Source organism: Cryptomeria japonica, chromosome 7 (genome assembly GCF_030272615.1).
Source record: "Cryptomeria japonica chromosome 7, Sugi_1.0, whole genome shotgun sequence".
NCBI lineage: Eukaryota > Viridiplantae > Streptophyta > Pinopsida > Cupressales > Cupressaceae > Cryptomeria > Cryptomeria japonica.
The window spans coordinates 804,808,741-804,824,453 of NC_081411.1; the positions used below are offsets into that span (position 1 = coordinate 804,808,741).

At 37.8% G+C, this 15,713-nt stretch overlaps 1 protein-coding gene across 1 annotated transcript; it reads left to right on the forward strand.

Annotated features, from left to right (window-relative positions):
• The first annotated feature begins 9,285 nt into the window (after positions 1-9,285).
• On the forward strand, positions 9,286-10,035 carry LOC131038623 (antifungal protein ginkbilobin-like protein 1). The gene has a single exon (XM_057971110.2). The coding sequence runs from the start codon at positions 9,286-9,288 to the stop codon at positions 10,033-10,035; it is 750 nt and encodes a 249-aa protein (XP_057827093.2).
• The last annotated feature ends 5,678 nt before the right edge of the window (positions 10,036-15,713 follow it).

Here is a 15,713-nt window from a genome sequence, read left to right on the forward strand (position 1 = left end):
TAGCCCCCAGTGGCTTTGCCGATTCTAACCCTCTCTTTCTCTTTCCATGGGAACAGATTGACAGCATTGTTGGAGACTTTAAGGTCTTGAAAAAAATTAAGCCCAATGTTGGGCATACCAGTCACTATAGCTATGAGCCCAATGTCCAGCTTAAACTTAACTCCATAGATTTTAAAGGAGCCATTAGACCAATTTTCAGAAATCTTGGAAATGGTGAGGTTTACCCTACCTTTATCATAGTCCACGAGCTTCTCCATGAAGCTTGTGAGACAACCCTTTTCTAGTTTCGCCCACACTTTCGGCATCGCTTTCCAAGTCGACGTATTGTCTGGTTCCTCCCTCCTTAGGTCTCCTCCCATCTTCGGATTAAAATTATCTGCTCTATTTCTCTGCAAACTAAGCCCTTCTTTCCCAAAGTTGCTCAATATTTTGAACTGGGAAACCCACAAAGCATGCGAAAAATTGTTAAAGATTGTTGGGGATCTATCGCTTTGCCAAGTAATGATGACCTTTCCATCAAGGCATAAATTATTCATATTCCCTATCATGATTATACTGTCCTTCTCTCCCCATATGATGGTCCTTTCTAAGGAGCTCTTTAATGTTTAAATTGAGATCTTCCCTGTGCCAAATCAATTAGGAGTCAGAAGAAACTCCTAAATTCGCTAGACAGTCTGCCACACTATTTTTCTCTCTAAAGGCATGTTGAATTATAATTTCTTTAAAACTTGTAATGATCTACCTAGCTTTAATGATAATATTTTCAATTGACCAATATGGCTTTGACTCCCCCTTGAGACACTTGATAATATTAAGTGAATCTCCCTCGAGCCATAATTTATCATAATTAAGACTTTTGGCTATAATTAAGGTGTTCAGGGTAGCTGAGGCTTCAGAAAAATGACTAGTTTGATTCCCCAAAGGACCAGCCACTACCTTTAAACAACTTCCAGCAAAATTCCTGACAATTCCCCCATATCTGGCTTTACCCGGATTCCCCTTTGAGGCCCCATCAAAGTTAGCCTTAATCCACCCTTGAGGAGGAAAACACCAAATGAGACCTTCTCTTCCTTTCTCCTTGCTAGTAGTAGTGGTGGAGAGGTTCCACCTGTCTTTGAAGTTGTCTTTAGTAGCTGGTCCATAATAAGTGCCATAGAGGCATTCAAATATACTCCTATAAATTTTATATGCCACCACTTCAGGAATAGCCCTTTTATCACTGAAAATCCTATTGTTACACTCTTTCCAGATATTCCAGGTAACAAAAGGCAGAGTAAGTCTCCAAGTCTCCACAATTTTAGGATTATAATTAGGGCAGTGCCATTGCTGCCAGGAATCCCCTAGGGAGTTCGGGAAAACCCAACTCAGGTTCCCCTTGCTTAAGATGATTTTCCAAATATCCTGACTAAAAGTGTACTGATTGAGAATATGGCAAGTCATCTCTTCTTCCCTGCAACAAAGAGAACACCTATTAGGAAAAACAAAACCTCTCTTTTGAAGGTTATCCAGGGTTAAAACCTTATTTTGGATGAAAATCCAAAAGAAGATATTAACCTTAGGAACTAACTTCTTGTTCCAAACTCTAGCCCAGATAGGAATTTCTTCTATAGAATCATTACAAATAGCCATAGCTGAGGAAATATAATATTTCCCATCTGGGGTTTTCCTCCATATCAATCTGTCATCTTTGTTGTCTATAGGGATTTTAGCAGAAAGAGCAATCTAAAGGAACTTCAGCCCTAGACACTGCTGAATAAAATCAATCCAGATCCCATTTCTCCAGTAATCTCTAACCATCTCACCAAACCTACTTTTGAACTAGTCTTTCCAATCTTTAAGGATTGGAACTTCCTCCAGGGGTTTGTCCAAAATCCATCTATCTTCCCATCTTATTCTCCTCCCATCCCCAAGGTTCCAAGTTCGACTAGCAGCAGCCCAACTTTTAGCAAATTGAACAACATTCCATATAGTCGAACCTTCAACACTGAAAGAATTATCAAGGAATTCTTCCTCAAAAGGTTGCATATAGGGATATTTGTTTTTCCAGATTGAGTTCCATTCTCTTTCCTCTCCTTTCAATCTCCATATTTGTTTGGCTAATAAAGCTTTATTCATAGTACCGATATTCCTTAAGCCCAACCCACCAGAGGCCTTAGGGGAACATATTTTATTCTAGGCAATAAGGGGAATTCTATTTTTGACTTCCACTCCCGACCAAAGAAACTTTTTTTGGATTCTTTCAATGGCTTCCGCAAACTTTGTGGGGATTTTGAACAAGCTGAGAGCATAAACAGGAAGATTTTGGAGAGTGGCTTTAAGAAGAGTAATTTTGTCTACTTGACTAAGGACAACCCCTTTCCAACCACCATGTTTCGAGTTAATTCTGTCTATGAGCTTATTCCAGAAGGAATCCTCGGGCTTGAGACATAGAGGAAGCCCCAAATAAGTAGAGGGAAGCTCAGAAATTGTGCAGCCAAGAATTATTCCAATCCTTAGTTTCCTTTAGACTGGGGTATTGATGAAGACCAAAGAACTTTTATCCCAGTTGATTTTTTGACTAGAGGCAGATTCATAAGTATTCAGGATATTCTTCATATTTTTAGCTTCCAAGATGGTAGCTTCCCCCATGGTAATAGAATCGTCAACAAATTATTCATGAGAACAAACAACATTGGAAGAAGAAGGTTTCAACCCCTAACATTGCCATCTTCCACATTTTTAAGAATAAATCTACCCAGGCATTCTGCTAGAATAGTAAACAGGATAGGGGGTATGGGGTCCCCCTGTCTAAGACCTCTAGAGCTTTTGAAGAAACTGGACGGGGAACCATTGACTATAATAGCAGATGAGGAAGTTTCCATAAGTTGAGAACAAAGCTGAATAACTTTGCCACCAAAACCAAACGCTTTCATAATCCTAAGGAGAAACTACCAGTTCACTCTATCAAAAGCTTTAGCCATGTCTAACTTCGGGAAGAAGCCCTAGTTATTTGCCACTTTCAAGGAGTGGATATTTTCATGAATGAATATAATGGAATCCAGAATCTATATACCTGGGACAAAGCCATTCTGCTGGACAGAGATTATTCTTGGAAGAATATCCAACAACTTGGAAGTTAGAACCTTGGATAAAATCTTGTACACATAGTTACACAGGCTAATGGGTCTAAACTTGTTGAGAGAATCAGCACTTGGGATTTTCGGGATAAGGACAATGAAGGTAGCATTTAGTTCCTTAAGGAGCCTTCTAGAGCCAAAGAATTCTTTAACACCATTGCAGATGTCAGCCTCCACGATGTGCCAAAAATTTTGGAAGAAAAACATTGGAAAACCATCCAGTCCAGGGGATTTATCACCCTGAAAAGAGAACACCACCTTTTTGATATCCTAATTAGAGGGAATATGGGATAAAAGGTTGTTATCAACTTCAGTTAGGATAGAAGGAATAGCTTGTAATAGGGTGTTTTGATTGTTGATATCCAAGTTATCCACTTCTCCCAGTAGGGTTCTAAAATGCTCAAGAGATTCCTTCCTAATATCATTATCCTCTGTTAGGATGCCTTTATTGCAAGAGAGTCTGGATATTCTATTAGCCACCCTATGCTTGAGAGCAGTTAAGTGAAAAAACCAGGTATTTTTATCACCTTCCTTCAAGAACAAGGCTCTGGATCTTTGTCTCCAGAACATTTCTTCATTGGAGATAATGGTGTGGTATTTAGACAAGAGAACATTTTTGGCCATCCTAAGATCTTTAGACAGCCCAGCCTCTTGGATTCTATCCTGAACATCCTTTATTTCAGTTTTGACTTGAATTTTGCTCTTGAATATATCTGCAAAAATCTCTTTCTTCTAGATTTTAATTTTGGCATTTAGAATATTGAGCTTTTAGGCTATTCTAAAAAGGGCCTTACCCTCCACTTCAGAATTCCACCATTCAGCAATACGAGCTTCCATAGAAAGATGGGAAAGCCACACTTTTTCAAATCTGAAAGGGAAGTTTCTCTTGGCCGAAAGAGAGTTGGAATTAAAGGAGATGGGGTAATGGTCTGACCCAATTTTGATAACAAAAGCAAGGGAACAACTAAACTTGGTTAACCAATCAGGAGAAATTAAAGTTCTATCTAACTTTACTTGAATCAGGTCAACTCTGGTTCTTCTATTAGTCCAGGTGTAATTAATGCCCTAGAGATCCATGTCAATGAGAGCTTGATCATTTATGAAATCCATAGGTCTTGTTTCCCATCAAGTTGTAAAGGGAGACCTCCCATTTTCTCTTCCTCTTTGAGCGGAGTATTGAAATCTCCTATAATAATCCAGCTTTGGTCAGCAAACTTGAGTTTGTCGTCTGCAAGGCTTCTCCAATATTTAACTCTCCTAGTTTTAGTATTAGGTGCGTAGACATTAGATAACACCCAGACAAAGTTGTCCTTAATATGCTCAAGCTGAACTAAGTTCCTATTAAAAGCAGAGATGATTTCCCTACCTTTTATGGTTTTTTGGTTCCAAAAAATCGCAGTTCCTCCAGAAGCTCCCTCCGAGTTTGAACCTATGACACCATTTTCCTTGAAAATTCTAATCTTTTCAACTTTTTCCTTAGACATCTTGGTTTCCTAAATGAGGACCACATCTGGTTTATGATCTCTAATGATGTTTCATAACACATCCTCCTTATGAGGGGTGTTCAACCCTCTAATATTCTAGGATATAATCTTCATACTTTAACCAGGGATAGGGCTGACTCAATGGAACACTGTGTTCCATCAGCACGGTTCTTCCAGCTTTCCTATTCTCTTTGATGTTTTAGGGATGGCCTTCTCTGCTTTTTGTTCTGACTTCCAAAATCTGCCTTATTCTTATTCCTTCTCCTAGTTGAGATCCCTCCATTGAGTTCCTCCTTGTTCATTTTTCCTTTTCTCGGACCAAGAATCCAAAGATTCCCTTCCAAAATATCCATTACCACACTTTGAGAAGGGTTTTTATAAAGATGAAGCTTTGGGCTTCCATTGGTTAAAAGCAATAAGGGCTCGATGTCAAAAGGGTCTTGAGCTTCATTGAAGTTTTCCTCAGCCAATTTTGAGAATGAAGAGGCTGGAACGGATTCTTCCTTTTCCTAACTGACAGATCCAACCTCCTGGTCCTCTGGGTTATTTTTATTTTTCAACTTGGATCCTTGCTCTACTTCTATAGAATTCTCTGGTTGGTTATTAGAGTAGACACAATCTTGTTTTTCACTATTGCTATTCCCAGCCTTCTTGACTTCATTAACTAATTCCGTAACATCCCTATTTTGGTCACACTCAGCTGATGGGTCTCCTTTTTTGTCAATCGTTTGCCAAATCTTTTTGTTCTGAATATTACTATCAGTCTTGCTTTCCTTTCTCTTCTTGAGCAGACATGATTTTGCCCAATGCCCCGATTTTTTGCAATGGAAATAGGCAAATGAAAGTGATTCATATTCAATAGCTTGGGACCATTTTCCAAGTTTAGATATGATTTCTATGGATTGAGGCATATTCATCATTTGATTAACATTTATACAGATGCGAGCAAAGACTAACCTTGATTTAGCCGCCATCATCGGATCAATCGTCATAAGTTCTCCAAAGGATTTCACAATACCCTTGAATACTTCCTCATTCCAGTATTCTAGTGGGAGACCCGAGAGGTGTGCACAAACTGGCACAGAAATGAAGAAGGACTCATCAAGGGTGAGGTTCGGGGCCCACTTCTGAAGAGCCAAGGATGACTTTCCAAGCATCCATGGGCCTTCACAGAGAGCCTTATTCATGTCTTCTTCAGAGTTAAAAGAGAAGGAAAAAAAACCCCTAGGCAGCGTTGCCACATCCACTTGACCTTTAACAAGCCATTTTCTCCTTATGAAATTCCTAACATCATCGATGTTAGGCATAAAGCCAGAAAATCATCCCACTAATGTCATGGATAAACCTGCTACAGTCATATCTACCACTTTATCTAGAACAGAGATAGCAACCAGTCCAGAAACTGGATCTGAGATATTTGTAACTTCTGGGAGCCCAGATTTAGCCGGTGGTTTCACTCCAAAGAGCGAAGACCATTTTTTTACTTTACCTCTGTCGTGTGGGTCCCTAGATTCCAAATCTTTATCTTCCCTTGGTTTGACTATTCCCTTGTCCTCTTCTGACCCTTGAGAAGCATGTCCTCCTACTTGTTTGCCAGTTTCGATCCCAGAGAAACTGCCTTCCCCAGGAAATCCACCTTCCCCAGGAATTCCGCCATTCCCCAATTTGAAATTTGGGATTCCCGCTCCTTTTCACTCCACCATTTCTGTAGCTTGATTAGGTATTTCACTTGTTAATGAATGTATTTATGCCTTTTTTATATAACATTTATAGGTTCTCTTACGTTCAAGTAGTGGTCCATTTTGACCAACATTTGGCAAATTTTTCATTTCCATGTGGATTATTTATTTATAATATATAGTATAAATATGTGGCAAAACTATATATTATAAGCATAATTGCTATAATGACTATTGGACCCTGTACAACTACTGGCCCCTCTCCCCTAGTCGGTGAATTAATATAGAGAGAGTGACAATTATAGAAATTTTAATAGTTTAACCAACATAACCACTATCTAAGTGATTTCAAATTAAATAATGTGGTTAGCATAATTCTTTAATTATTATATTGTTTAACTACCTATCACCTATTATTTGGTTATCAATTATACAATTTATATGCCAATTATGTTGTTAGTACAACTGCAAAATTTTCAAGTTTATATATATATAACTTGTTTTCCAAAGAATAATGAACAATTTTCCATATTCATACTAGTATCAAGTGGGCAATGAGATATGGTGTGGGTATTATTGAAGACTAGGTTCTCACAAGGTTCTAGGCTTTCAAGGAGGAAATAATTGTAGCTAGATGAAAAGAAAGGAGACACTTGAGAATAATTTACAAGTAAATATTTGCAGAGAAAGTTGTTTGTTGAACCACATCTGAAGGTACCATCTTTCACTCTAATCTTGGCATGGAAACGAAAGTATGACTATGCATGACAATGAAAAAGTATGTAGAAATATGTACTAATAATTGAAAATGCCCATTACACCTAAAATAATTTTCTTGAAACTAGAGTGTTGAGTTAATGCTTGCTAGGTGATAAGAGAAAGTAGAAGGGGTCCCCTGATTTGAAGAAAATTAAATGCATATAATTAAAGCACTAAGGTATTATCATTTTGCACACATTTATGTTTGACATTGAATGAGTACATTGTTGAAGCCCTCAAGGTGTTTCAAGTATATCAGAATGAAATGTTATATCATGGATAAGTTGGGGAAGAGCACTAGTATTCATTATAGTTTCAATAACTGAACATTCCTTGCACACCCAACCCCTCAATTGCCAAAGTTAAAGAAACCAAAAAAATAAATTGGTACCCATAGTGCACGACTATTGGGATGTTTGTGCATAAGTATTGGCAATTTTAACTGCATAGTTATTAGGGCATCTTAAAGTAGGTATCAGATTACACTTTGAAATGTGTACTTTTTGACCCTTGTATGTATAATGGATCCCACAACATGCATCGGTACTATGAAATAGCCAAAACAATAGCTATAAATAGTTAAGTTGCATGCGAAGACAACAAATTTGTTTTTTCAAAACCTAATGTACTATTTAGGATTTGTGGGTGTGTGAAGTTAGCTATAATAATTACTGGTACACTTCCCCTATGACTGTGGGGTTTGTGCAGAACCATTTTTAATAGGAAACTTCTTAGCTATTTGATAAAATGCCTAAGAGAAAGGTAGTTTCTTGGACTTGCATGACTTTTTTTAAGAAACAACTAGACAAACACCTTTTGTTAAAAGGAATCATCATCTTGTGATCGAGTTGTATTCCAACCTTCTTCATAAAAATGTCCTCTTATTAAAAAGAAAAACCATTACCCTTAATTTAGAGGGATTCTAATATAAATTTGGAATTTTTCAACTAAAAAGTGTTCAAAGTATCTCAAAGCCAAACTCTTAAGGTAATTGTCATGGAGTACCACCTACCATTATATTCCTTAGAAAAGATTCGGGCCCATATGGACTTTTTTTTTGAGATTCGGCAAAGACTTACTTTGACCATAGACTGCAATATATAGAATGCTTTGTCGTATTGTTTATAGTGACCTTGCAAAAGAACTTGTTTAGAAGTATTCTAAGAATGTTTTTGATATTAAAGAATTTAGTTTATGTGTTGATTGGGCTTTTAAAGGTTGTAATACTTCTTTTAGCACTACTTTTAGAAGGAAAGGACTGACATAGTCACACTAGAGGCTAGTGACACGAGAGGATCATGACTAATTTTTATGATTATGTGCCTATAGACCTATTGATGTTGTTTTCCCTCACTTATTAGATGATTTAGGATAATTTAGGATAGTGTGGTATTGAGGAATATCTTTCTCGAGCTGTTATGCAATGATTGAAATGCAATAATTTCTTGCATCTTGGAAAAGCCCTATCCTTTTCTCTTTTAGTGATTGAAAGATAAAATAGTGCAAAATCTTTTTCTTTTTCGAATGTTGATGCAGGTTGTAATGATCACTTTATATTGATCTTGATGCTCTTGGGATGTTCTATTCATGTGGTGTTGCACTTATGATGTTCATCCGGTAATGAGCTATGACATATGTTTCCTGTTAGCTTAGAACAGGCACAAATTGAATCTGAAATTGAAAGAGAGAATCATGTGAGGAAGCGAGTTGATTTCAATGGTGATTGCATTCAAATGCAGATAGATGAAAGATAAGATTAACACATGAATGCAAATCATAATAAATAAATAGATAAATGAATAATAACCCAAATCGAATATTAACTTGACAGATCTGAAAAGATAACTAAAATAAATACAAAACCCAAATATGCGTTTTTTTCTCTACAATTATACTTTGAACAAGTTTTAAAATAAAATAATGCAAAACAGTGCTGCAGACTGGGTCATCCACTCACTTATCACCTCACTGGACCGAAATTCCCAATCCTGTGCGGCGTGGACGATTTCAGCTTTTCAAAGTTTAGCTCCCACTTCTTTTTGACGGGGTACTGGCAGAGCCCACGCCAATTACCTGCTAATAATAAAATATATGTAGCAGGTTTGAATTATGCGTTCGAAGCCTCTGTGAATTTAAAATATGTGTACGCCCAAGTCAGTTATTGCCTGGTCATACTACCCTCCTATTTATAAGCTTAATTGCTCTTAGTGTTGAACAACATCTTCTTCTCTTCTGTAATCTGCGGAAATGTATTTCTCTGTGAGCTCAACAATGAGAGCGCTGCTATATCTGGCGGCTTTGCTCATCTTCTCTGTTGTAATGGTCCAGTCCTCGGAGGACGGGGGCGAGATATACACAGCATGTAATGTGGAGAAGTACTCCAACGGCTCCCAATTTAATACCAATCTGGAGGCACTCTTGAAAACTCTGACAGAGAAAGCAGCCTACGCTGGCTTTGGCGCTTCTGTTTATGGTCAGGAAACGCCGAACGAGGTGTCTGGGCGCCTCCAGTGCAGAGGAGACTTGTCTCCTGCCGACTGCCAGGCTTGCTCAGTGGAGGCAGTGAATGTCGTCCAACGCGACTGCCCAAACGCCATTGGCGCCCGTGTTCAGCTGGAGCATTGCTTCCTTCGCTACGAGAATTACACCTTTCTCTCGGCTTTAGACACTAACCGCTGGTATGACCTCGTCAACGTGAATAACAATACGGACATTTACTTTAATGCTGCCATCAGGAATCTGTTGGCAGATCTGTCGAGCAGGGCTCCCGCAAGTCCTATCAAGTTCGCCCTGGGCTCCTCGGTTCTTTCTTCGAGTTTGAGCATCTACGGCATGGAGATGTGCTGGCGAGATATGTCAAAGGGTGACTGCGCAAGCTGCCTGTCGAAGGGATATGAAGAGGTCTTGAGCATCTCTAGCCAAAGAATGGGTGCTCAGGTTTTCATGGGCAGCTGTACTCTGCGCTATGAAATATATCCCTTCGCCGAGCACTATTAGACTCTATACTTGTTATTCAATTTATTTATTTATTTGAGCTCATCATTCATCACACAAATAATGGCAGGCATACTCGCCAAAAATCTATTGTTTAATATCCTTGTTACTGTATAAAACTTGGTCAGCCATTTTCAATTAGAAATAGGATCTAGTTTAGTAATTTTTTCTTTGGGATACTAAGTGTTTGGAAATGGGAGTATGAAACTATGATTGAGATATTTATTTCTCTTCTGTAATATGCGGAAATGTATTTCTCTGTAAGCTCAACAATGAGAGCGCCGCTATATATGGCGGCTTTGCTCCTCTTCTCTGTTGTAATGGTAAGATCAATGTTCTTCTCAACAATAAAAGGGGAACCAAAAAATTATAAGATCAATGTTCTTCTCAACAATAGACAATAGGGTGATAATGCTGGACTAAATTGAGTTTAGTAATTTAATACAAAGAAAGAAGTCAACATTTTAGCTTCCTAGTGATTATTTTTCTTAGCTCCCATCCATGATTATTAGACCACCTCCCCCTAATAAATCTTGATTGAGATCCAACATAACCATTAATGCATAAGGATCTTGAAAGTTCAAATAATCAACCCATTGAATGATGTTCCATAATGCAACCAAAAGATTATACAATTACTACTATTACAAGTCAAGGAAGCCAACAATGACTAAGCCTTTAGTCAAGTGGATGTTGAAGAAAATGGAAAAAAATGCCAAATATATTAAAATTATGCTCAAAGATAAAGTATCTTATTTAACTTCATATATTAAAAATATGGTAGGTCCTATTGATTTCTTTCCAAGAACTTCTAGTGCATAATTGTTAATAGGATCAAAGATACGTAAGAATGAAGTTAAGATTATGGTAACTGTAGACACTTAAAATTGTCATGTCTAATTAAATAAATATTTTATTTATTTAATTACTTTAGCCTAATTCTTCTATTAATTAAATAAATCTTTATTTATTTAATTAATTTATTTATCCTCTTCTAGCCTTATTTCTCATTTAAATAAATACATTTATTTATTTAAATTATCTTTTTCCTAAATTAAATAAATATTTTTATTTATTTAATTGATCCCACTTCTTCTATTAATTAAATAAATCTTTATTTATTTAATTAATTCATTAGCCTTTTCTACCCATGACACATGTCACTCATCTCTTAATTCATACACTACCTACCCCTTTCATTATTTTATTATTTCCCTTACCTACCCTCTAATCATAGCTGACCTCCTTTTACACCTCTCAATCTTATCCCTCCATTTCATATAGTGTCTTCTATATAAGGAGATGCTTCCTTCATTATCAAACCCTAATCAAGCATCCTAATGAGCTAAGGACCTAACTACTTGATCACTTGACTACACTATGATCCTACTTGCAACCACATTCCGTTCTTTGTTGAGCTCTTGTGCACATAAAATCTGAGAGCAAATATATTAGGGAAGATCAATGGAGATAGGAAGAATGGAGATCCAAACCCTATTGGACATGTGATGGTATAATCTTTGTGATTTCGTTTGATTTGCATTGTCTTAGGTAATTTTCATATGTTATGGTGGATCTTTGTTGTTGTTAGGCTAGGGTTTTGTGGTTGAATTCATTTAGCCTTTCAATATTGTTATTATTGTTATCCATTTTCACCATATATATTTTGGCACACCCGGTGGGACTCTTGTCCCTTTTGCATTTAACATTTTGTTGCAGATTTTGTGTTTGAAGTTGCAAATCCGACGTTTTCGGCAGTATTTTGATATTTCCGCGTCTGCGTTCTTTCGGATCGCGTTTTTGATTTTCTGACACGTCTGCAACATCTAGATCCACGTTTGTGTATTGGCATTTTTTTTTTTTGCAGGTTCAAGAAAACGCGTCTATGTTGTAAAGTCGCGTCTGCGCTGATTTTAGCCGCGTTTGTGACCAGAAGACGTGTCTGTGTTCTATAACTGTGTCTGTGTCTCATAGAACCACATCTATGTTATCCAGTCGCGTCTGTGTTGAGGGTAACCGCATCTGTGTTTATCAATTTCAAAATTTTTGGTTTTTATTGATTTAGTTTTTCGGATTTTGCATTTAGGGTTTCAGATATGGTTTATTTTGAGCTAACATTTTCAGATCTAGCTAACAAAATTGGTGCAGCTTGTCTTGAAAGCAAAATCATTTGGTCGAAGGCCCCTATTTTCACAAAGTCTTTTGGGTTTTAAAATTTACCTAACTTGTGTGCTTGCAGGAAGGGGTAATCATTTGAAACAATCCAAACTACTAACAACTCTTTGTTGCAGGTCCTTGGCAAGGGTTTTTAGGTTTTTATTATGTGCCTTGTTTTCATAGACTAGCAAACACTTCAATTGATGCACTAAAATTGAATCATTGTCTTTTGTGTCTTGAGCAATAGGCTCTTTTTGTTTAATCTTTAGAGGGCCTGTCTTCCCGTGTGGTCATTAGGACTACTAGTGAGAAGAGAATGACCCAAGTGGTAGCAAAAGAAAAGCCATCTTCTTCCAAACCACTATAAATAACTATATTCATGGTGAAAACTATGAATAACGTGTGCTGATTAGTTCATACTGACACTATGTCTCCCCATAAACCCATTTGATCAAATTTATTTGATCAGTTGTAGGGCGTAACCCCTACCGGCTAGGAGCCTTCTATATTTATAGAGCTGAAAATGCCGCATGTATGGCCACATGAGCAAATTCCCTTACTAGCACCTTTTTGTTTTAGAAGCCCAAATCCTTCTAGTTGTTGGGACAGGAGGTCGGACCTCTAGTAGCGGCCCACACACATACGGTTCTTAGTAGAGATACAAAGTTCGCCATGGGGAGTTTTTGTGGGGACTGATGCTTGGCTGACCCAAGAAGTGAGTGCCGAGGGTGGAGCCAGTGAGGTCAAGCATCTAAGTATCCGCTCTAAATAGCATAGCCTCGGGGGTAAAACCCCATGTGGGATCAACAACTATTGTCTTGGCCAGCCATAAGAATTGTGCTTGACTTATGTTAAACATTCAAAACATTCAAGAACAAACAACAAAACATTGTGTCTTTTGTGTCTTCAAGTGTATGCAAAATATTTTTACATCAAACAACACACTTTTCTTGGAGTCATTTTGAGTCTAGACACTTGCAAACATTGGGTCTTCATCAACACTGTGTCCTCTTGTCATGAAAAATAGTCAAACAGTCAGATTTGGTCACAACAAAATGACTTCACAGATTGGAAAAAAATTGCACAAATTTTACAAAAATGCGTCTATGTCGGACATAATCGCATCTGTGTTGTATAACCGCGTCTGTGAAGGGCAGAGTCGCGTTTGTGTTCCAACAGTCAACATTACATTTGGCAAAAAAATCTCAGAAGTGCATCTGTGTTAAACAGAGTTGTGTCTGTGTCGGGAAACCATGTCTGTGAAGTATACAAGCGCGTCTGTGTTCAGAATTGAAAAACTATTAGTCCAGCAAACAAACACAGTCAGTTTCAGAATTCAAAGGATCAAAGGAGGCCTAATAGTGGAGGCAATAGAGGACCACATATGGTACCTGAATCACCATCATCTTTGTTTCAAAAACCAGAAGTCCCATACACACATGGTCAAGCATATGATACTCACCTTCGCAGACCACTATGGAAGTCTTATGCAGACAGATATGCTCAATCACATACCAATGCTAAAGATCAACCACCAAAGCAATTGGATATTCAAAGGCATGCTCAAAATTTGGACACAAGGAAACCCCGTGTCAAATTTGGGGGCAATACAATAGAATATGACATGCCTGTAGAGTATGGTATACATGCACAAAATAGATATGGTGTTCCTCAACAAGAATCTATACCAAGTGGTCCATATGCGCAGCATCACTATAGACCTCCTCCATATGAACATGTGTATGATCAATATCATCCATATATGCAACATGCTCCTCCTCCAATGGGTACCTCAAACATAGGATATGGTCCAAGAAGTCGATCTCCACCTAAGAACAATTTGGAGCAACAAATCAGGGATTTACAAAAGAAAATGGAGGACATAAATACACCGAAGCCAACATACACAATGAGAGACATATGTCCTTATCCATTTGACAAGAGCATTTCAATGCCTCCTTTTCCTACACAGTTTGTGACACCTAAATTTGATAAGTATAGAGGAAAAGGGGATCCTAAGGCACACATAAGACAGTTTTTCACAACTTGCATTGAGGTAGCAGTAGAAGAGACATATTTGATGAGATTATTCCTACGAAGCTTAGGTGATCAAGCTATGGAATGGTTCTCCCAACTTCCACCTGGAATTAAGTCATGGGGTGACTTAGCAGAGGCATTTATTCAACATTTCTCCTACAACATAGAGACAAACATATCAGTCACTACTTTGTGCAACACCAAGCAAAAAGAGGGAGAGTCTTTTGCATCATTCTTACAAAGATGGAGAAATCTAGCCAGCAGATGCTCTTGTGAAATTCCACAAAAACAAATGGTAGAAATGTTCACCCAGAATGTTAACAAAGACATTGGTTATGATCTAAGAAAAGCTTGTTTGTCCACCTTCAAGGACGTTATTGAAAAAGGCTTAGCTACAGAAAAGGTTCTAAATTAACAAGGAGTTATCAAGATATTCAAGGAAAACAAAGATGACTTTAAAGGAAAAGACAAGCCAAGATTTTGGAATAAAAACAAGAACACAGTCAATGATGGTGTTGTTGATGCCAACACAGTGCAACCCAAAGTCATCTTTCCAGGATCAAGTTCTACAAACAATCAAGTGAATACTCAAACAACTTCTAGATCACGAAGGAAGTACACTCCATTGGGAGAACCACTTGAGTCAGTTTTCAAGAAGCTTGTGGCAAACAAGGTAATCACAGTTCCAGATTTTCCTCCATATGAACCGAAGGTTAAACCAAATTGGTGGAATGATGATGAATATTGTGAATTTCATAAGAGCAAAGGTCATAAGACAAGAAATTGTCATCGACTGAAGAACATCATACAAGATCTCATTGATAGAGGTGACATTGAGATTGAGGGACATTCGTCTAATCAAGAACATGAGATGTTTAAGGAACCATTCCCAAAACATGACAAGGGAAAAGCTAAAGCCACAGAGGATCAAACCAACTATACCAGAGCATCTTACAACTGTGATTCAACTATCAATCACATTTCAATGGACAATTACATCTCTACCATTATCATCAAGGACAAAACGTCTGAGAATTCTACCCAGAGACCCAGAATTGTCCTAAAAGGTGTTGGATCTTCTTCTGAACCTACCCTTGAATGTAATGTTGCAACTCGTCGAGGTAAAATCACTTTGCAAGGTGCTCCAACTAAAAACACCGCTTCTTCATCAACCAAACCTGAGTATGACCTTGTAGAACAACTAGGGAAGACACCCGCGCTCATCTCAATCCTTGAGCTATTACGCATATCTCCCGCACATAAAGCCATTCTAGACAAAATCTTGAGAGATATTGTCATTCCTACTGATCTGAACGTGGACCAGTTTCAAGCCATGGTGAGATACCTTTCCATTCCACACTCCCTTACTTTCACAGAAGCCAATGATGCCTCTGTAAGTCAGCCACATAATGCACCGCTAAACATTGAAGCCTTCATACACAAACATCAAATAAAAAGAGTCCTGATAGATGGAGGAGCAGGTCTAA

Coding starts and splice junctions, on each gene's coding strand:
- LOC131038623 (XM_057971110.2), top strand. CDS start 9,286: ATGTATTTCTCTGTGAGCTCAACAATGAGAGCGCTGCTATATCTGGCG.